Raw genomic sequence first — 23,300 nt, forward strand, 5'->3', positions numbered from 1 at the left:
TTACTAAGGAAAAATCAAACTCAATTATGGTACTCTGATTTTCCTCAAATAAAACGATCTTCGAGATGCATATCAATCGTTCAGAATTCTATTTTTCTCACGCGAACATACGCAAATACTCTTTTTCACTTCTTCTCTTCTTCATTTCTTCTTTTCTTTTACTCTTTTCTATTTATCTTTTCCTAATCATTTTTTAACTCTTTTTCTGTTTCAGGTTAGATCATCGAGGGAGCGATCATCGAGCGAGGGATCATCGAGGGATCGATCATCATAGAATTAAATTTTTACAGAGAAATTTTTGAATTAAATGTCTTTTTGCATATAATTTTTACTCTTATATTTAAGTTTTCTAATCTTTTTAATTTTTGCTTTTATATTTAATTTTTGCTTTTATATTTAATTTTTGTTATATCTAATTTTTGCTTTTATATTTAATTTTTGTTATATCTAATTTTTGCTTTTATATTTAGTTTATGTTATCTGTTTAATTTTTGCTTTTATATTTAATTTTTGTTATATCTAATTTTTGCTTTTATATTTAGTTTATTATCTGTTTAATTTTTGCTTTTATATTCATCTCTTGTTTTATTCTTTGTCTGTTTCAGATTAGGTAATCGAGGAACCAATCATCGTGGGATTTTTACACGGAAGTTAATGGAACCTCTCTGCATATAATTTATGTTATATGCAGGAAGGGTATGTCTCCTTGCTTCCGTACGCGAATGATAGGGAAAACACTTACGCGCGTGACGGCCGGCACGCGCGTGGGTGTTCGCGATCGCGAGATTTAGTCCTACCGAGGACTACGTTTTGATTTTGAAATCGAAATATAGACACGACCGGTCGTGTCTCGAGATGTCTGAAGCCGACGGTGTGGACGGTGGAGCATTCTGTAAGCGGGGTTTTATACATCTCCAGTTTGCTGAGAAGCTCGAAGCTCCCGAAGCGGAAAGGCATCTCGGATCGTGGATTTTAGAGTAGAGTCCCCGTTAGCTCGTGGGTCCCCAAATGCAGCAACCTCCAAGCGGTGGGACCCGGGTCGGTAATACTTGCGGAATATTGAAATCTATGTCTAAATTATATCTACAATCTATAACTAAATTATATATGTATATATATATAATTATATAGCGCAAGCATTACCGGGCGAATGGCTGCATATTATAGTTTAAACAAATTATGTTAAATTATTGATTAAATCGTTGATTAATTACTCTGTCTTCCTTCGGGTGGGACCCTTGGGAGGGGCCCTCGGGTGTGGGCCTTAGGCGGGTTTGGTTCTTTTGCTAAGGAAAAATCAAACTCAATTATGGTACTCTGATTTTCCTCAAATAAAACGATCTTCGAGATGCATATCAATCGTTCAGAATTCTATTTTTCTCACGCGAACATACGCAAATACTCTTTTTCACTTCTTCTCTTCTTCATTTCTTCTTTTCTTTTACTCTTTTCTATTTATCTTTTCCTAATCATTTTTTAACTCTTTTTCTGTTTCAGGTTAGATCATCGAGGGAGCGATCATCGAGCGAGGGATCATCGAGGGATCGATCATCATAGAATTAAATTTTTACAGAGAAATTTTTGAATTAAATGTCTTTTTGCATATAATTTTTACTCTTATATTTAAGTTTTCTAATCTTTTTAATTTTTGCTTTTATATTTAATTTTTGCTTTTAGATTTAGTTTATGTTAACTGTTTAATTTTTGCTTTTATATTTAATTTTTGCTTTTATATTTAATTTTTGTTATTTCTAATTTTTGCTTTTATATTTAGTTTATGTTATCTGCTTAATTTTTGCTTTTATATTCATCTCTTGTTTTATTCTTTGTCTGTTTCAGATTAGGTAATCGAGGAACCAATCATCGTGGGATTTTTACACGGAAGTTAATGGAACCTCTCTGCATATAATTTATGTTATATGCAGGAAGGGTATGTCTCCTTGCTTCCGTACGCGAATGATAGGGAAAACACTTACGCGCGTGACGGCCGGCACGCGCGTGGGTGTTCGCGATCGCGAGATTTAGTCCTACCGAGGACTACGTTTTGATTTTGAAATCGAAATATAGACACGACCGGTCGTGTCTCGAGATGTCTGAAGCCGACGGTGTGGACGGTGGAGCATTCTGTAAGCGGGGTTTTATACATCTCCAGTTTGCTGAGAAGCTCGAAGCTCCCGAAGCGGAAAGGCATCTCGGATCGTGGATTTTAGAGTAGAGTCCCCGTTAGCTCGTGGGTCCCCAAATGCAGCAACCTCCAAGCGGTGGGACCCGGGTCGGTAATACTTGCGAAATATTGAAATCTATGCCTAAATTATATCTACAATCTATAACTAAATTATATATGTATATATATATAATTATATAGCGCAAGCATTACCGGGCGAATGGCTGCATATTATAGTTTAAACAAATTATGTTAAATTATTGATTAAATCGTTGATTAATTACTCTGTCTTCCTTCGGGTGGGACCCTTGGGAGGGGCCCTCGGGTGTGGGCCTTAGGCGGGTTTGGTTCTTTTGCTAAGGAAAAATCAAACTCAATTATGGTACTCTGATTTTCCTCAAATAAAACGATCTTCGAGATGCATATCAATCGTTCAGAATTCTATTTTTCTCACGCGAACATACGCAAATACTCTTTTTCACTTCTTCTCTTCTTCATTTCTTCTTTTCTTTTACTCTTTTCTATTTATCTTTTCCTAATCATTTTTTAACTCTTTTTCTGTTTCAGGTTAGATCATCGAGGGAGCGATCATCGAGCGAGGGATCATCGAGGGATCGATCATCATAGAATTAAATTTTTACAGAGAAATTTTTGAATTAAATGTCTTTTTGCATATAATTTTTACTCTTATATTTAAGTTTTCTAATCTTTTTAATTTTTGCTTTTATATTTAATTTTTGCTTTTATATTTAATTTTTGTTATATCTAATTTTTGCTTTTATATTTAGTTTATGTTACCTGTTTAATTTTTACTTTTATATTTAGTTTATGTTACCTGTTTCATTTTTGCTTTTATATTTAATTTTTGTTATATCTAATTTTTGCTTTTATATTTAGTTTATGTTATCTGTTTAATTTTTGCTTTTATATTTAGTTTATGTTATCTGTTTAATTTTTGCTTTTATATTTAATTTTTGTTATATCTAATTTTTGCTTTTATATTTAGTTTGTTATCTGTTTAATTTTTGCTTTTATATTCATCTCTTGTTTTATTCTTTGTCTGTTTCAGATTAGGTAATCGAGGAACCAATCATCGTGGGATTTTTACACGGAAGTTAATGGAACCTCTCTGCATATAATTTATGTTATATGCAGGAAGGGTATGTCTCCTTGCTTCCGTACGCGAATGATAGGGAAAACACTTACGCGCGTGACGGCCGGCACGCGCGTGGGTGTTCGCGATCGCGAGATTTAGTCCTACCGAGGACTACGTTTTGATTTTGAAATCGAAATATAGACACGACCGGTCGTGTCTCGAGATGTCTGAAGCCGACGGTGTGGACGGTGGAGCATTCTGTAAGCGGGGTTTTATACATCTCCAGTTTGCTGAGAAGCTCGAAGCTCCCGAAGCGGAAAGGCATCTCGGATCGTGGATTTTAGAGTAGAGTCCCCGTTAGTTCGCGTATTTCGACCCGTGTATTGTGCCGCATCCGTTTCATCGCCCAAGGACCATGGAGGGATTTAGATTCTTATACGGGTGTTTAAAGAATCTTTCTACCTCAGGCGTAGAAGGATGTCTTTTCTCCCGTTCGGGCAAGATAGAAGGACACTCGCTTATGTCGGCTGGCATAGGTGTTGGTGTTCTCGGGCGCGATTAAGTCCAACCTTGACTCCAACGTACTCAAGATACTCGCGTGAGTGTTTCCAGAATACTCGTGTAAGTATCTGTGAGTGCGGTAGGATTCAATTTTGGGTTCCGGCGTTTGTCGCGAAAGTGACAAACGAGCAGCAACCTCCACGCGGTTGGACCTGGGTCGGTAGTACTTGCTGTATGTCTAAAACTTATAGGATAAAAGTATTATCGAGCGAATGGCTGCAGATCTCAAGACTTTTCTAAGACCTTTTCTATAGAATTCTAACTAAATTTCGAAATACGTGCAATTTACATCTTTCGTAGATTCGGCAATAAATGTTGTCATTTCCATTTATTGAAACGTATATCTATATGATCATTTTACGAGGTTAATTATTATAGTTTCTCTCGGGTGGGTCCCATGGGAGGGGCTCATGGGCGCGGGCTTCTGTGCTGGTCTTCTTCCTTCGGTACCGAAAAATCTAGTTCGATTTTCGTACTTTGGTTTTGTTCGGATTTTCAATTTCATCTTCTTCACACGTGGTTCATTTTATCTCACGGATGTTCTTTTCTCTCTTTTCTTCTAAGTTCTATCGTTTCCACGTGCGCGCATGTTCCGGCTTCCTTTTCTCCTTTTTCTCTTCTTCTTCTCTTCTTTTTTTCGGATTTCGATATATCGGCGCAGGTCCGATGTCTCGTTGTATGGTTCGCTTCATAATCGATTGTTAGGCGCGAATACGGGTAGAATAGAAAGAACACTCGCGCGTGTGTCGGCGGGCACAAGCGTGGTGTTCTCGGACGCGATTAAGTCCTACGGTAATGGACTTCGTTTGATTGCTAAAAACGAATAAATGACCGGTCGTACTAGTGAGTCGGTTTATGTGCTGCCGAGTAGAATGGTTTGCTATCCGTAAGCGTGGACTGACCCTCCTCCAGTTAGCGGCCTGATTTCTTGGTTAGTGCATGGAACGCCGCGAACGCGAATTTAGAGTAGAGTCACCGTTCTTCTAACACTCACGGGAGTGTCGGGCGCGATTAAAAGTCCTACCGAGGACTTCGTTTTATAGAACGTCGATTATTTGATCACGTCGGTCACGCGAATTTTAGAGTAGAGTCCCCGTTAGCCCGCGGGTCCCCAGATGCAGCAACCTCCACGCGGTGGGACCTGGGTCGGTAGTACTTGTGATATAGTGAAATTTGTCTAAATTATATATATTATCTAAAATTTATAACTAAATTGTATATATAACTATAGGGCGCAAGTACTACCGGGCGAGTGGCTGCATATTTCAATGTTTTTCTAAAGTCTCTTTTCTGTCTAATTTCAATTAGACGTTAAATTAATTACATTATAAATTGTTAGTTATATTTTGACAGATAAATAAATTGAATATATCAAAATTTTTAATTAATTTTCTAATAGAATGCACAGAAAACATTTTTCTCGCATTTATGTTCGCTGTCGTTCCTATTTATTCTTATTCACTTTTATTAATTATATATCTTTATGAATTATATTTATTATATCCTTTTATTTATTATATTAATTAGTTTTATTAACTTTTATTAACGACTACTTTCGGGTGGGACCCTTGGGAGGGGCCCTCGGGTGTGGGCCTTAGGCGGGTTTCTTTCTTCCTGTAGAGAAAAATCGAACTGAAATATTTATTGAGTACTTTGATTTATTGCATACTCTGATTTTCATCGAGTGAAATGATCTTCGAGATGCTTATCCACCGTTTCGAGTTCCATCTTTCTCACGCTCACATTTCGTGTATCTTTTCTCCGTTTCTCTTGTTCTTTTCTTTTCCTCTTTTCGTTTTTCTTTTTCCTTTTCTCTTATTCTTTTACTTTTCTTCTATTTCAGGTTAGATCATCGAGGGATCGATCGTCGAAGGACCGATCAACGTGAAATTAATTTTTACAGAGAAGTTTTAATTGTTTATTTGTTTTTTTTTTATTTTATTTAATCATTAATTTATTTATCAATTTTATTTTGATTTTAAATATATATTTATATATAAATGACTTTTTGCATATAATATTGCATTTTATTTTTGCATATAATTACCTCATTTTCTTATACTCTTTTTCTGTTTCAAGTTAGGTGATCGCTGGACCTATCATCGTGGGAATTTTACACGGAAGTTAATGGAACCTCTCTGCATATAATTTATGTTATATGCAGGAAGGGTATGTCTCCTTGCTTCCGTACGCGAATGATAGGGAAAACACTCACGCGCGTGACGGCCGGCACGCGCGTGGGTGTTCGCGATCGCGAGATTTAGTCCTACCGAGGACTTCGTTTTGTTCTTTGAAATAGCGAAATAGACACGACCGGTCGTGTCTCGAGATGTCTGAAGCCGACGGTGTGGACGGTGGAGCATTCTGTAAGCGGGGTTTTATACATCTCCAGTTTGCTGAGAAGCTCGAAGCTCCCGAAGCGGAAAGGCATCTCGGATCGTGGATTTTAGAGTAGAGTCCCCGTTAGTTCGCGTATTTCGATCCGTGTATTGTGCCGCATCCGTTTCATCGCCCAAGGACCATGGAGGGATTTAGATTCTTATACGGGTGTTTAAAGAATCTTTCTACCTCAGGCGTAGAAGGATGTCTTTTCTCCCGTTCGGGCAAGATAGAAGGACACTCGCTTATGTCGGCTGGCATAGGCGTTGGTGTTCTCGGGCGCGATTAAGTCCAACCTTGGCTCCAACGTACTCAACATACTCGCGTGAGTGTTTCCGGAATACTCGTGTAAGTATCTGTGAGTGCGGTAGGATTCAATTTTGGGTTCCGGCGTTTGTCGCGAAAGCACAACCGGTTGTGCTGAAGTGGTGATCGAAGCTTCCGATGTTGGATAGTTGAGCTATGCGTAAGTCGGTTCCCAAATGCGGAGACGCATGGGGCTGCAATTTTAGCGTTTGGAGGCTTGAATTCGTCGGGAGTGGAGGTCGCCCCGTTGCTTTGCTTTCTTGATAGTAGTATAATAGTAAAAAGTAGAGTCACCGTTAGTCCGCGGGTCTCCGGAAGCAGCAACCTCCACGCGGTGGGACCTGGGTCGGTAGTACTTAAGATATATCAAAATTTTATGATATTGAAGTACTACCGAGCGAATGGCTGCTTATCTTAGTTAAATTCAGAAATCTCTTCATTCTAATTGTAAGTAAATGTTAAAGTATTTACTTTTTCCATATCTGATAATACTGCTTGTCTTTTATTCTCATTTAGTTTACTTAAATGAGTCACTGTTAACTAGTTGGTCTCCAAATGCAGCAAACTCTACGTGATAAAGTCTGGATCAGTACTTCTCGCAATGTAGTGAAATAAGTTATATAATAATATAATATATATATATATATATATATATATATATATATATATATATAATTTGATGCAGATTCGATAAAAATGTAATTGTAAGTAAATATTTATAAATATAACTTTTATAATTGTTCTGATTCATTGAAATAATTATTAATAACTTATGAGTCATTAATGAGTGACAAATCAAAATAATACACATTACAATATTTGTAACTGAATGCATCATACAAAAGTGTTTTCATTCCGTTTGTAAAATATCATCTATATCCGCTTCTAAATTAGTATCATTAGTACCAGGTAATGTCTTTTGTGATTCTATAAAATTAAGTTCCTTCTTTTGTAAATTCCGTGGTGTTGGCAGTGGAAATTTTATACCATTAACTTTAGAATTTACTGTTACTTTTGGACTCAAATTTTCTAAACTTGAGCTACTAGTACTAATTGAACTTAAATAAGGATATTGTGCAATTTTATTATCTTGAGTTTCTTCCTTTTCATTATTTTCTAAAATAGAAACTGAAGGAAACATTGCTTCAATAGATCCTATAGGTTTCTTTCTAGATATAAGTAGCTAAAAATAAAAAAAGTATAATTTGAATAAACCTTTAGAAAAAATTTGTAGAATATATTTAATTATATATAATAAAATTATTCATAGATTACCTGTTTTTCTATTTTTTTAGAAATTTCTGCTATTTTTTCAGCTTGTGTCGTTTTTAATACAATATTATCGACACTAGGAGATTTCCGTTTTTGAAGTTGTGTTTTTTCATCGGAAATGCTTTCAATAAAAACAAAGATAAACATTATAGTAATATGTATATGTTCATAATTATATCTATTATAATATAATACCTTGAAATGTTCCAATCACTATCATTTAGTTCTGTTTGTTGAGATGAAGATGATAATTCTTTGTCTTTTTTATCTTTTAGATTAAAAAATACTTTTTTTTTGGTTGAATTACCTACTGAAACTGTTGTAGATTTTAAAGAACCTTTATTATGTTTTGGTGAAGTAATAAAACTTTGTGTTACTTCTTGTCGCTTCAATAAACTAGTTGAGTCATTTTGCTTTGGAGTAGACGTTTTCTGAAGTTCCCCATTCATAAATTTTACTATGTTTGAAGAAGTTTCTTGTGTCTGGTTTTTATCATTTATATGTTGATCTACCATAGACTTTGAACTTCTCTGCGAATTTACAAACTTTGGAAATGTTTCATTTTCACTAATTTCATTGCTTTCCTTTTCATCGACATTTTTTGATACATTTTCTTTTGGTACAATTGAAGACTTTCTTGGAATTTTATATGTATCCTGTGTGTTTAAATGTTTTGATTCCTCATCTTCTAAATCCATTTTGAATTTCGTTGGTGATATATCTAATCATTATAAGGAAGAGATTTATTTTAACTATAAATAAATATTTTAAAAAATATACTTACAAGAACTTTTTGGTATGCTAAATGTTTTCATAGTTTTAGATTTTACATTAGTCACAAGTTTATCTAATGGTGATCTTTTAACTGACTTGGATTGATGTGATATACTATTTTTAATAGAAATTCTGTGAAGAACTTCTTTAAGTATGTTACGTTTTACTTCATTATATTTAAGAAATTTCTGTAATATAAATAAACATTATACTTGGTAAACAAGAACACTTTTGATTTAGAACTTGTATTACTTTTAATATAATATTAAATTTACCTTAGAATATATACTTTGATGATGTCGAATAATCTTCATTTTTTGTTTATATGATACTTGAGGTATTTCATTCCATTCCGGATCTATTCCTAAATCACGTAATTTTTTCTGGAATGTTTCTAGTATATCCTTTTTTAATTTTCTAAGAAAGAAACTGTTATTTGGAGAGGTCTCTGTAGATTTAAGTAAAGGAGATATTACTTCATTTTTATTTGGCAATATAGTGTTTTTTTTAACACTGATAACTTCAGAATCACTTTCTGTTTCAGATTCTGTTGTAGTATAACTTGATGTTACAGAACTTACAACAGGTTCAATATCAAGAAAATTTTTTGATATTTTATGATTTTCTACATTAATTCTACTTATTTTAGAATCTACATTTTCAGAACTTGACTCTGTAGATTCATTCTTGTCATTTAAAATACTTGGAATACTGTCTTTATTTGAATGTACCTTAATGAGGCCATTTTTTGAATGTTTTTGTAGAAGTTTTGATTTATGATTTATCTGACTTTCATTTTTTATTTCAGATACCTTAACTACATCAAAACTTTCAAATTTTTTAGAAGTTTTATCTGTAGATTTAAACTGTTCTTTTAATTTTATCTCTGGTGCATTATAATCAATGCTATTTAAAAATTTTTCAGCATGTTTAGTTTCATGGTAATTTTGCGAAATTTTTGGTTCTGACGATACTGATTCCACTCTGGACTTTTGCTTTAATATACTATCCGTATTTTCAATACGAATTTTGTCTCCATCCCCATTTTCGACAATTCTTGTATTTTGGATATATGTGCTTTTACCATGTTGTATCATAGGTGTAGTAATATTTTTTGTCTCTATATTATTAAAATATTTATTTAAATCTGTTTGCATTTGTGAATTTTGTAAGCCATGAGACAAAGAACTTAGCTGTTTACTTTGTTCTATTAAAATACTTGATTGGTCTTTAGATTGTTTTTCTAGGGCATTTACTTTAAACTCATATTCAGCTTTTATAAACTCAGCTGCCTGTTGTGTCAATTTTAATTCTGAAGTTATTTTTTCTATATCTATATGATGCTGATGATCCATTTGTTGTATTTTGGATTTCCAATAATCCTCTTGCATTCTAAGTTTATCATGCATTTTTTCTATATCCGGAGTAAGCTGAAAAAATATAACAAAATTCTTTAATATACATGAACTTTTAGTATGTTATTTATTTATGTACCTTTTCAAGAAGTTGATTTCTTAATCTCTCTATTTCTTTTTCTTGTTGACTTACTAATAACTTAACATTAATCTCAGGTACATTACCATGTACTTTATAAGGACTTTCATTTTTATGCCTCAAATTCTGTAAACAATATAAATTTTAAAATAGAATTAAGATATTTAAAAAATAAAATGTATTATGTATATATAGAAATAAAGACCAACATTGATTTCAGCTAAAAGCAAACTTTTTAAATCATTAATTTCTTCATTATTTTTTATTTGTTGTCTTTCAATTAATTCATATTTATTTACATTATATCTAATACTGTCATTTTCATTTTCATTTTCTTTATCCTTATTGTCTATTCTAACATTATTCGATATTTTATCAGATTCATTTCTTATAACTTTCTCAGCTTGGTTAAGTCTTTCTTTTAACATTTTTATTTCATTATGTAATTTTTCAGTTTCAGCTTTATAATGATCATGTACAGGTGATGTTTCTGTAGGTAAATCAATATATGAATGACGGCGAGCTATATGAGCTTTAACAAATGTAGTAGAAATAAATGACTTTGGACAATGTGGACACTAAAAATATAAAAAACATTTTTTTAAAATTTATATCTTTGTTTAGCAACATATCTTATTTATACATTTAACATAATTTGTAAATATATTACTTTATGTATTTCACCATTAGAATCTCCAATTTTTGTTTCAATCACTCTATTCCTTTCTTTAGTTTTATCTTTTAAATTCTTTATTATTTCTTCCAAAGCTGTAATTTCTTTTCTAAGTTTATGATTGTCTTCAATTTTTAATTTTAACTCATCCTTTAATATTATTACACTTTGATCTAAATACTGTTTACAATAAAGCAAATATTCAACTGCTAATTGTGCAAGACGAAAAACTTTTACAAAATTGGAGTCCAATATTTTTAGATCATATTCATTTTTCAAGTTATAATTTATTATATTATTAATATTTTCATCTACAGTTATAAAATCTCTTTCAATTATCACTCTGTCTATGTCAATAGAACCTAAAATAATAATACTAGTGATAATAAGCTTAACAATTATATAAATTGATACATACATAATGAAGAATTACGAAAAAAATATATCAACATACCTATGTGATTCCAATCGATATGAACTCTAGATTTATGTGTGTTGAAATGAAAGCCTGATTCTTTGGCAAGTTTTGGAAAATTATGGCACCACTTAGTGCCGATATGAAATGAAAATGCCATTATTTTATTTACAATTATACTTGCATTAATTAACAGATAAAAACTTTACTTAAGTACACTATATTTATCGACGAACATAATCAAAAATTGCGTAAAAATCTGTGAGAATATATAATACACAGTTTTAACATTATTGACATATTCGAGATATATAGAAATATATATTTATATATAAATGTATATACAATAGATCTTTTGAATTTATAAATTAATGCATCTTTTTCGTACTCTATATTTGTAAATGAATGATATAAACAAAGTTATTTTTGACAGGTGGCTATCGTCAAACAACGCCATCTATTAGCAATTAAGAATAGTTTCAAGATACAAATAATTCAATATGATTTATTACATTAACAGAATTAAAAAAAAGAGAATATTTTGCAATTAATATTTGCAATAATTTTTATATTCAATAAACATTAAATCGAGGAATTTAAAATAATAAATAAAATAAAATGGATTTTTTCGTAAATCGAATAGAAAATTTTTCGATTTTTGAAAATATTTTCGCATTAGAAATATTTTTAATTCATCTAATCTAGCACATATAATACAATAATATTAGAATAATAATATAATAATAAATATATGATCATAATATAAATTCATAAATATATATTATAAATTATGTATTATATATTATATATTATATATTATATAACTATATGTTACTTATAATATATGATAACAATCTTCATTGATATAATGATAAAAGTATTTTTTATATCATCAGATAATCTAGTATCCATTTTATCCTTTCCATCTTTTCATATTTTATTCATCTATCGTTATTTAAATGGTTATAATTTGATTTTAATGCAATAAAAAAGAGGAAAGATAAAGAAAAAAAATCAAATTCTTATCTTCTTGTAGATATAAATAAATCTCAAATCATTTAGAAGTTTACGTAACTTAAATCGTGTGCATTCACATTTGCATTGTGTAGTTACAGTTAACCATAACTTATGATACACTATGGATATCTGTTGCGTATATCATCGAATGTACATTATCTTATATTATTCTCTCTATTCCTTTTATGATCCAATACATTCTATTGAGAGTGTAGATAACTTTACGACATTGTCATTGCACAAGGTTTTATAAACTCTTGTCTAGTCATTCCTCTTAATAAAAGGTTTTAATATAAGCGGCTCAAATTATGCAACAACTTCGGTGCCATAAAGAGTGTTAATATAGATTTTTATATAGAAAAGAATTACATCTTTTGAAGAAATTAAAAAATGGATAGTAGTAAAAAATACGATAATCCAAATCCACGTTCGACAGCGAATATATTTAGCAAACTTACTTTTTGGTAAGATTTAATTTTAATTTCTTTTTCTTATTGTATAATTATATGAAAATATTATTAAGATCAATTTAAATTTTCTATTAATAGAATGACTATCTTTTTTGTTTTTTAATGTCTGATAATGTATTATTTTATAATGAATCTTTATATACGTATGTTCTTATTCTTAATTAATTAATAATTGTGCTTAAAATCTAAGTACAATTATTAAATTTTTACATATTATAATTAATGTTATATTACAATGTTTTTTAATTTTTCTTTTTGACTATTATCTCATTCTTTCTCTCTCTCTTTTTATTATCTTTGTAATATTATTTTTTATCATATAATTTTATCATATAATTTTCTGTGAAAACTTTAATATATGAATATATGTGTATATATATTTTTTTTAATATATTTAATTATATGGTAATGCTAAAAATTATTTAGTTAAGGAAGAGATAAGTCATATCTAACTTCATTTCAATAATTAGTATGTATTAGTCATTATACTTTGAGTATATTTATCTATAATATTTATCAGTACATTATTTTAATAATAACAAGATTTTAACTTAACTTATTACTATATATTATTATTATTAATTTCTGCTTTTTAAAATAAATAATATTAAAAATTTATGATGCATTAGATTTTTGCTTAGATTTTAGATCTAATTATAAATTTGTATTTTAGGTGGTTAAGACCATTATTTTTATATGGAAAAAATCATGATTTAGAAGTCAAGGACCTTTACAATGTATCCTCTAGTGACGTCAGTGAATTATTAGGAAAAAAATTAGAACGGTAATTATATTATAATTAGTTTAAAGAACATGTTTGAAAACAGTCCATTAAAATTCAATTCATTTATTGTAGAAATTGGATAAAAGAATTAAAAGCGGCAGAAGCAGCTGATAGAAAACCTAAATTATATACAGCTTTGCAAAAGACATTTTTATCGTCATTTGCCTATTATGGAGGATGGACTTTGTTTTTATGCATAGTTTTAAAGTAAGTAGCTATTATAATTGATTATCATTAAGCAAAGTATATTATTATAATTGATTATCATTAAGCATTTTAATATAATTTATGTCGAATTTCATAGAGTCTTGCAACCATATACATTGGGATTGCTTATATGGCACTTTGATCCTAGAGCAACATCATCTGTAACAGAAGCATATATGTATGCTACTGCTGTTGTAGTTATGATAGCATTAACAGCAATAATTAGTCACCATATTCATCTAGGTCAAATGGAAATTGGCATGAGAATGAGAGTAGCATGTTCATCTCTTGTTTATAAAAAGGTGATATTAAAACCATGAATTAATATTATATATCTGTTTACAAGTTGTAATTCTTTTTTATTAATTCATTATATGCATTAATATTTCTTATTTTAGATTTTACGATTATCACAAGGTACTACTACTAATACCACTTCTGGACAAATTATAAATTTACTATCAAATGATGTGTCAAGATTTGATCAATTATTTACATTTTTACATTACATTTGGATTATGCCAATACAAGGTGCCTTAATCTCTTTCTTAATTTGGGAAACTGTTGGTATAGCTTCTTTAGCTGGTGTCTTTCTTATAACAATTCAAACAATTCCTGTGCAAGGTAAAATAATTTCATGTATATGACCATTATTGATCATATAACAATAAAGAAATAATATTTACGTTATGTATTAATTTGACTTTAATTCAGGATATATGAGCAAATGGACAGCAAATTTAAGATTGAAAATAGCGATAAGAACTGACGAAAGAGTTCGTTTAATGTCTGAAATTATTAGAGGAATTCAAGTTATTAAAATGTACACATGGGAAAAGCCATTTGAAAAACTCGTTAGTCTTTCAAGAAGGTAATAATAATTTCTTTATATTTTGGTATATTTAGCACAGTTCTTTGTTATATTTCATTGATGTGTTACTTGGATTTTACTTATCTCATGATAAATTTATATGTTTTTATTTCAGTCATGAAATTGATGTACTTACATTAACATCGTACTTAAGAGGATTTACCTTAGCTACTTTTATATTTACCGAGCGAACAACATTGTATTTTACAATCATGGCATATGTACTTTATGGAAATAATATATCTGCTGATAAAGTATTTTCAATGGCTCAATACTTTAATATTCTCCAAGCTACTATGGCTATATTTTATCCTATGGCAGTAGCTTTTGCTGCTGAGGCTTTGATATCAATAAAGAGATTAGAGGTAAAATATATTTAAATTTATTTTCAAGTAAATAAAATCGTATATCTCAAATAAGATAAGATTTGATGAGAGAAGTAGCAGACGTATTTGCATTGCATGTTATTTTATTTGTTTTGTCAATATAGAATTTTCTGTTATTGGAAGAAAATGTGCCTTTAATTCGTGCACTGCCAAAAGATGAGAAAAATAGTATTATTTTGAAAGATGTCACTGCTACCTGGTCAGAAACCACTATTGTAAGCACTCTGCATGATATCAATAACTACATAGGATTTGGTAAACTTTATGCTTTAGTTGGTCCAGTGGGAGCAGGCAAGGTAACCTACCATTTTTATATATTCTCTTATATAATATAATATTATGAACTTAATAAAGCATTTCTAATCAATTATTTTTAATTTATTTTATAGAGTTCATTTCTTCAATTAATTTTAGGAGAATTAAAAATATCTCATGGACAAATAAATATTAAAGGTAGCATTTCATATGCTAGTCAAGAATCTTGGTTATTTGCTGGTACAGTAAAAAATAATATTTTATTTGGACAACCATATGATCAAAAGAAATATCAGAAAGTTATCAAAGTATGTGCTTTACTTAAAGACTTTGAACAATTTGCACACGGTGATAAAACATTGGTAGGAGATAGAGGTACTGCACTTAGTGGAGGACAGCGTGCAAGAATAAATTTAGCTAGGTAGATAAATTGTGTATGCACATTCTAATTATCATATCTACAATTTTCTTTGTCATTTTTAGAGCTGTATACAGAGATGCTGATATATATCTTTTGGATGATCCTTTATCTGCTGTAGATGTACATGTTGGTAAACATTTATTTGATCAATGTATAAATGGATATTTGAAAAATAAAACGAGAATTCTTGTAACACATCAAATACAGTACTTAAGAGATTGTGATTACATAATTATACTTAATAATGTAAGTATAATATTTCAAAGTAATAAAATAAAAGATCAATCTAATGCATGTAAATTTAATATTGCTATTTATCATATATATATATATATATAATATGTTTACAAAATAGGGTAAAGTGGAAAATGAAGGAACATTTGCAGACATTCAAAATAAAAAAACAAATTTTTTGAAATTATTAGTAAACGATGAATCAAAGGAAAAAATATTAGTTAAAGAAAACAGTATAGATTCTACTTCAGATATGTTATCTAATTTTAATACTACAGAGGATGAAGATAATGAACCTCAAGAAACAGAAGAGTTAATGGCCAAAGGAAGCTTATCAAAAGTTGTTTACTGGAAATATTTTAGAGCTGGAGCATCTATTTTTGTAATTATAGCTTTTTTTTGTTCTATGATATTGGGACAAATTGGAAGCAGTGGTAGTGATTATTGGGTTGCTTATTGGTATGATTCTTCATAACGTTTTTCAAATCTAAAAAATATTTATTTATAAAATTTTTTTATTATAAGGTCTACAATTAAATAGTATTTTTACTTTCAATATTTCTTATATATAAGTGAGTATATATATATGTATATAATATAGGACAAATCAAGAAGAAATGAGATTAAAGAAAGAACGTAATTTTATACATTCGCAACATAATTTTAACACATCTGCATTAACAGATGAAAATGGAAATTCTACAGACTTCAGAAATGGTACAGTTGATAATATTAAACATATAATCTTCAATGATTCTTCCATAATCCAGAATATAACAGCTGAGAATATGGTTGGTAATATGATTTCTAATTTTTCGTGAAAATTCTATATATTTTGCTTTATGTAAAAATTATTATTCCATTTAGACAAACGTGAATGTAGTGTCTACCAAATTATACGGCCTTGACACACATACTGCTTTATGGATTTATGGAGCTTTTATCGTTGTAAGCATAGTTATGACTACAACTAGAAATCTTCTATTTTTCAAAACATGCATGACAGCTAGTAAAAATCTACATAATTTGATGTTTTCATGTTTACTTAAAGCGCCTATGCAATTTTTTAATACAAATCCGTTTGGTAAGCATTATCATGTGATTTACTTGATCAAATAAAAAATAAATAAATACTACAATGAAATATATTTATGTCATAGGTCGTATTCTCAATCGTTTTTCGAAAGATATTGGTGCTGTCGACGAAATCTTGCCAAGAACTATGATAGAATCAATTCAAATTTTTGCAGTAATGTCAGGAATTCTAATCCAAGTTATAATAATTAATTGGTGGACTATTATTCCTGTATTAATCATGGGTTTTCTATATTGGAAAATAAGAAATATTTATATGGCAACTGCACAAAATTTGAAACGTCTGGAAGGCATCAGTAAGAAATCTATTTTACAATTTTTAGGATCGATTATTAAATAATATCTATTGTTATCTTTTTCAGCTAAAAGTCCAGTCTTCTCTCACGTTAATTCATCTTTAGTAGGATTAAGCACAATTCGTTCATCTAATGCACAACTTATGCTTTGCAAAGAATTTGATTCTCATCAAGACTTACACACTGGTGCATATTCTTTGTCAGTTTCAGCTGCTACTGCTTTCGGATTTGCACTTGATACAGTTTCTGTTTTGTTTGTGACTTTTGTTACATATAGTTTTATTATTTTTAATGATGGTAAATATCTGTTAGAATAGGCACAATTAGAATAATGTTTATGTATCTATTTATATTAATTTAATGTTTTTCTATACATTATTTTTTATGTCAATATTTCAGGGAATACTTTTGCTGGCAATGTAGGTTTAGCTATCTCACAGGTTCTCATTTTATGTGGAATGTTACAACATGGTATGCGTCAAACTGCAGAAGCTATAGCACAAATGACTAGTGTAGAGAGAATATTACAATTTACACAGCTTGATGAAGAAGGTCCATTTACAAGTGATCCAAGTAATAAACCATCACTTGAATGGCCTAATAAAGGCGAGATTAAGTTTGATCATGTATATTTGCAATATTCTAATTCTGATCCACCAGTTTTAAAAGATTTAAATTTTATTATACAACCTGCAATGAAGGTACATTATATGCTTTTATTGATAAATTATGTATCTGTAAGGTAAACCTTACTCATATTTTTTTTTTTAGATTGGAATAGTTGGACGTACTGGTGCTGGTAAATCTTCATTAATTTCAGCCTTATTCCGTTTGTCTGAATTCAATGGTATAATTTACATAGATGGAATTAATATTAAGAAGATTGGTCTACATGATCTTCGAAATAAAATTTCAATAATCCCACAAGATCCAGTGCTCTTCTCTGCATCATTGCGAGATAACCTTGATCCCTTTCATAAACATGATGATGCTGCTTTATGGGCTACAATGGAGGAAGTAGAATTAAAAAGTGCATTTACTTCTTTAGATCATCAAATAAGTGAAAGTGGCAGCAATCTTAGTGCAGGACAAAGGCAATTACTTTGTCTTGCACGTGCTATAATAGAAAATAATAAAATATTAATTCTTGATGAAGCCACAGCGAACGTCGATCCTGCAACAGATACATTAATACAAACTACAATTAGAAAGAAATTTCAGAATTGTACAGTATTGACAATAGCACATAGATTAAATACTATAATGGATAGTGACAGAGTATTGTTGTTAGATCATGGCGAAGTACTTGAATTCAATCATCCATATATTTTGTTAAAGAATGAGCAAAGTCATTTTTATGAAATGGCAAAAGAAACTGGAGATAATACAATGAAACAATTTCATATTATAAGTGAAGAGGTAAAATTATAGCACATAGATTTTCTATTAGTAATTATAATTGTTTTGCAAAATTTATAAATTTTATAATACGTATATCATTTTCAGGCCTATAATAATAGCAAATTCAACATGTCTACAGAAATTACAATACAGAAAAAAGAAAATTTGAAAATTTTAAATGGTAATTCTTCGGTATAATGATAATGTATATTTGTATTATTTTGTAATTCAAAAATAAGAAAGAAATATATATATTATCATTAATACAATCTTCTTTATATATAATGTTTTTTATAAAACATCACATAAATAATTTTTGAATATTACCAAGTGAAACTCTTTGAATATCTCTTCTCTTTTTAGCTATTAAATTTGAAGGAATTAACATTACAGTACATTTTGTATACGTATTAAATTTAATTACTCAATCCATTTTTTTCTTTATTAAATATAATATGAGAAAAATTATATTAAAAAAATATTTGTTTATGAATTATGAATTTTTCATTATTAGTCTTACAAAAAGATAAAATTTTATCCATGGGAAAAGATAGATAAACATAAAGAGTTTTAATGTCTATTTTACATTGAATGTAATATAATAAATAAGGTAATATTTAATATATCATCTTACATTCGAAATAAAATTTGTATCATATTTCTCTTGAACATCCATTAATGAATTTTTGTTGTTTTATCATATTAACTGCACTGCACCACTTTTTACTAGATTAGCAATAGCATTATACTGGATAATATGTTGCGAGCCAGCTTCAAAGTCTATTTCTTCATCTATGACACCGGGTAAAACAATACCAGTTATTCTTTCGTTAGCTCTTAAAAAAACATGAGTTTGCATATTCGGTTTGGTGCTAATTTTATCAATTTCAAATCCTTGAAAACTAGTAGGCATATGTTGTAAGGCCACTGTTTTGAAAAGATTTTCGACACTGCCTAAATAATCCTTAGCAAATCGAAGTTCTCCTGGTGTTAAATAAGCTTCATCTGGTTCTCTCCCAGCTTCCTCTGACAATATATGAATAGTATATTTCTCTATTTTCTCTAAACGTATTCTGAGATAACTAGAAATAAGGAATCGTATTCTATCGAGTTCCATTCTATGAACCACTAAGCGTAGATCGTCTCTTTCTAACCTCTTCATGTTTTCTTCCATATGACTTATTTGCTGCAACATACAATCGACAAGATCGAATTTATGTGGAAGAATTTCTGGAGAAAATTTCTCATTAAGCCATGCATTTTCAATTGCTTCAAGTGCGTTCTCTGCTGTTAACACTTCCTCTTCCTCAATGTCTAAATCTGCTATTTCTTCTCTCAAAATATCATCCATTATCTTTTAATAATATTATTTGTTGAATCAATGCTTTTTTCAAATGAAAACTGTATTAAATATTATCACAAATATTAATATGCTTTACTTCAACTTTTAACAATCGGATTATTGTCCAGCCACTGATTACAAATACCGTTTAGTATTTAAATCGTTTTTCGTGTCATGAAACTCGATTAAGATCGATTTATCGACTTTTTCGACAGGGCGCTATACATCATCAAATTTAAAATGAAAAAGACTTGTGGAACATTAGGAAACCATTTATAAATTTGAATTAATTTTGATTCTAAAAATATTAGATTAGATTTTGATTTCGTTGAATTAATCATTAATATCATCGATTAATGATTACATTAATTAAAGTCAAAGTCTTACATATTTAACATCGAAAATATATAGAACATTACTATAAGCTCCTTATGTGATGAAACCATATTAAAACGCAAACATCAATAAAATATAACATATACTAAAAGAAAATTAATTTCAAGTGATTTAATTCGGCCTTTTAATTTGTTTATAATTTTTATAAATAAAGAAAAGTATTTTTTTTTTTCTTTTATACTCGTTATTATTACGTGTTCTTCTTTGTAAATTGTAGAAAAGTTGTGTTATAATGTCACATAAGAGTTTTATCCTTGCGATTCTCAAGGTACTCACGAAGAAATCGAAGTATACTTCAGTCTTTCGTGTTCTATTCTTGTTGTACCCTTGTAAGGTTTCTGTGTGCGACATTGAAGGTGCACCAAGGTATTCTTTAATTCCTTTTAACTTAATAAGTACTGTCTTAAGACTGTTTGGAGATTTAGATGAAGTAGTCATATAGATAAGAAAGAATAAGGGTACATATGGAGTCAAGTTGGGGCATCGCATTCATATTTAAACTGGACTCGTACCAGAACAAGACGAGCCGCATCCAACAGTGGACCAAACAACGGTCGGTGTCTTCTACGCCCTTACAACCCGCGGTGACCATCCTCCACTTCTAACATTAAGCGAGTACTTGGATTAGTTCGTTTTTTTACGACGATTTTCTCCAAGTAGCCTGGAAAAAGTGAGAAACTAATATAATCGAAGATATTGGAGATTATTATTCTTAGATATAATATTTTTTTATATAATTAAATCTTTAAAAAATAATAGCATATCACTTGTGATTTTATTATGAACTTTTGTTTTTTAATTTTATCTTATTAATTTAAATTATTTTTATCAAACTAATGAATTAAATAATAATATATTATATTTTCTCTATATATAGTCCAGCATGTCGGGACCAAGTTACGCTGCATGGGCGGGCCATGGCTCGAAATTCGGCAACCTGACCTTAGCAGATACAGTTCCACCAGAAATGTCACACTTAATTGATCCCCACTGGTATCAATTCCCGCCAATAAACCCTCTGTGGTATCCTTTGGTTGGTTTTGTTATTGGTGTACTAGGAGTTATCTCTGTCATCGGTAATGGCATGGTGGTTTACATTTTCTGTTCAACTAAATCGCTACGTACTCCAAGTAACTTGTTTGTCATCAATCTCGCCTTTTCTGATTTCCTCATGATGTTTACTATGTCTCCACCTGTGGTAGGTATTATTTTCCAATCAGATTAAATATATTATAAGTCAGAGAAAAACAATTTTTAGCAAATATGTTCTTGTGAATAGGTGATTAACAGCTACTATGAAACTTGGGTATTTGGACCTCTTATGTGCCAAGTCTACGCATTGTTAGGCTCTCTGTTTGGATGTGGCTCCATATGGACAATGACATTAATTGCATTTGATAGATATAACGTAATCGTCAAAGGTTTGTCAGGCAAGCCACTCAGTATCAATGGAGCCCTCCTTCGAATCATTGGTATATGGCTATTCTCACTCTTTTGGACTGTTGCACCTATGGTAGGATGGGGCCGGTAATATCTTTTTATAATTTAATAGACTTTCTGTTTTTCATTCTGAAATTATATCTAATAGTAAGTATTTTGTACAGATATGTACCTGAAGGAAATTTGACTGCTTGCGGCACTGACTACCTCAGTAAAGCAATAGAAAATACATCTTACATACTTGTATACAGCGTATTTGTCTACTATTTGCCACTATTTATGATAATCTACAGCTACTACTTCATCATTCAAGCTGTCGCAGCACACGAGAAAAATATGCGAGAACAAGCAAAGAAAATGAATGTTGCTTCTCTACGATCTTCTGAAAATGCTAATACCAGTGCAGAATGCAAATTGGCAAAGGTATACGTACATATATAAATGCAAATAACAATAATATAAAAATTTAAAGAAAATTTTCATATTGCAATAACTTTAATATTTTTTTAGGTTGCGCTTATGACAATCTCCTTGTGGTTCATGGCATGGACTCCTTACCTGGTCATTAACTATACAGGCATCTTTGATAGCCAGAAGATAACACCTATCTTTACCATTTGGGGATCCATTTTCGCAAAAGCAAATGCTGTATATAATCCTATTGTTTATGGTATCAGGTAAATCATTTGTCCTTTAACATGTCATTTTATTAGAAATTTTTTCATCTAGAAGAGACAGAAAAAAATGGTGTATTAGATTAATGGAACTTTTATATTATGTTTATAACTATATAAAAGTGATTATACTTAAAAAAAACAATTAATGTACTTCTTTTTAATGATTCCAGCCATCCTAAATACCGAGCCGCTCTCTTCCAAAGGTTCCCATCTTTGGCTTGTGCCAATGAACAAGCACCCCATACGGATGCAACATCTACTGCATCTGGTGTTACCACAGTCCCTGAAGGCGAGAAAGCTTCGGCATAAGGAAAGAATTGTAAAATGCTGCCATTTTCTAAATTTCTAAATTAACATTATACTAAAATGCAAATATTAATATCATCAGAATGAAGAATATTTAATTATTTAATAACTGGGGCAGCCATATTTATGTGTTCTAAACAAGGACTTCCATGTGATATATGTAATGTTAAAAAAAATAGAAACAACAGGGATCTATAGTGAACACAGGTGAACTAATTGATTCTATTTAACATCTAGAAGGAGATTTATAAACAAAACCTGTACCAATAACATACATGATATCACTGTTTACACAACATAAAATGAGCAATCTTTGAATACATCTATGATTAATTTTATGATTCATATTTCACCACAATGTGAATCATTTACAATTGATTAATAGATTGAATTATAATTTTGTGCATTTTATAATATAGTGATATAGCATGGTCACTTTGGTATAGCAGGTATTGGCTCTATGATTACAAGATTAGTCAGCGTGCCAAAACATAGCGATAGCGTCATATCTGTACTTAATTTTGTAAAATTAAATAAATCATGCAAGCAGCATTACTCGTTTGTTATT

General features: G+C 30.1%; 4 protein-coding genes across 5 annotated transcripts; 2 read left to right on the forward strand and 2 right to left on the reverse strand.

The window, feature by feature from the left end:
- Positions 1-5,715: 5,715 nt before the first annotated feature.
- Positions 5,716-11,600, reverse strand: LOC127071177 (cilium assembly protein DZIP1). Its single transcript, XM_051010126.1, has 9 exons — positions 11,174-11,600; positions 10,717-11,081; positions 10,256-10,624; positions 10,047-10,172; positions 8,828-9,982; positions 8,563-8,740; positions 7,974-8,499; positions 7,782-7,899; positions 5,716-7,689 (listed from the first exon to the last, which is right to left on the reverse strand). The coding sequence occupies exons 1-9, from the start codon at positions 11,292-11,294 to the stop codon at positions 7,357-7,359; spliced, it is 3,291 nt and encodes a 1,096-aa protein (XP_050866083.1). The 5' UTR covers positions 11,295-11,600; the 3' UTR covers positions 5,716-7,356.
- Positions 11,601-12,132: 532 nt separating this feature from the next.
- Positions 12,133-18,840, forward strand: LOC127071428 (ATP-binding cassette sub-family C member 4). The gene is made up of 18 exons (XM_051010691.1): positions 12,133-12,615; positions 13,295-13,405; positions 13,478-13,612; positions 13,710-13,914; positions 14,011-14,236; positions 14,327-14,483; positions 14,599-14,848; positions 14,974-15,165; positions 15,259-15,545; positions 15,608-15,791; positions 15,901-16,238; positions 16,381-16,570; positions 16,647-16,863; positions 16,940-17,170; positions 17,237-17,467; positions 17,570-17,871; positions 17,942-18,589; positions 18,677-18,840. The coding sequence occupies exons 1-18, from the start codon at positions 12,542-12,544 to the stop codon at positions 18,767-18,769; spliced, it is 4,071 nt and encodes a 1,356-aa protein (XP_050866648.1). The 5' UTR covers positions 12,133-12,541; the 3' UTR covers positions 18,770-18,840.
- Positions 17,831-20,961, reverse strand: LOC127071437 (DNA replication complex GINS protein SLD5). 2 transcript variants are annotated; one of them, XM_051010714.1, is made up of 5 exons: positions 20,822-20,961; positions 20,586-20,718; positions 19,206-19,757; positions 17,962-18,344; positions 17,831-17,860 (listed from the first exon to the last, which is right to left on the reverse strand). In XM_051010714.1, exons 1-3 carry the CDS (start codon positions 20,899-20,901, stop codon positions 19,269-19,271), a joined length of 702 nt encoding a protein of 233 aa, XP_050866671.1. In that variant the 5' UTR covers positions 20,902-20,961; the 3' UTR covers positions 17,831-17,860; positions 17,962-18,344; positions 19,206-19,268. The 2 variants fall into 2 exon arrangements, with proteins under 2 accessions (XP_050866671.1, XP_050866672.1); XM_051010715.1 differs by lacking the exon at positions 20,822-20,961 and having other exon boundaries at positions 19,206-20,660.
- Positions 20,962-21,192: 231 nt separating this feature from the next.
- On the forward strand, positions 21,193-23,287 carry LOC127071435 (rhodopsin, long-wavelength). Its single transcript, XM_051010709.1, has 5 exons — positions 21,193-21,507; positions 21,589-21,836; positions 21,914-22,172; positions 22,260-22,426; positions 22,597-23,287. The coding sequence occupies exons 1-5, from the start codon at positions 21,193-21,195 to the stop codon at positions 22,733-22,735; spliced, it is 1,128 nt and encodes a 375-aa protein (XP_050866666.1). The 3' UTR covers positions 22,736-23,287.
- The last annotated feature ends 13 nt before the right edge of the window (positions 23,288-23,300 follow it).

Source organism: Vespula vulgaris, chromosome 21 (genome assembly GCF_905475345.1).
Source record: "Vespula vulgaris chromosome 21, iyVesVulg1.1, whole genome shotgun sequence".
In the NCBI taxonomy this organism is placed as follows: Eukaryota; Metazoa; Arthropoda; class Insecta; order Hymenoptera; family Vespidae; genus Vespula; species Vespula vulgaris.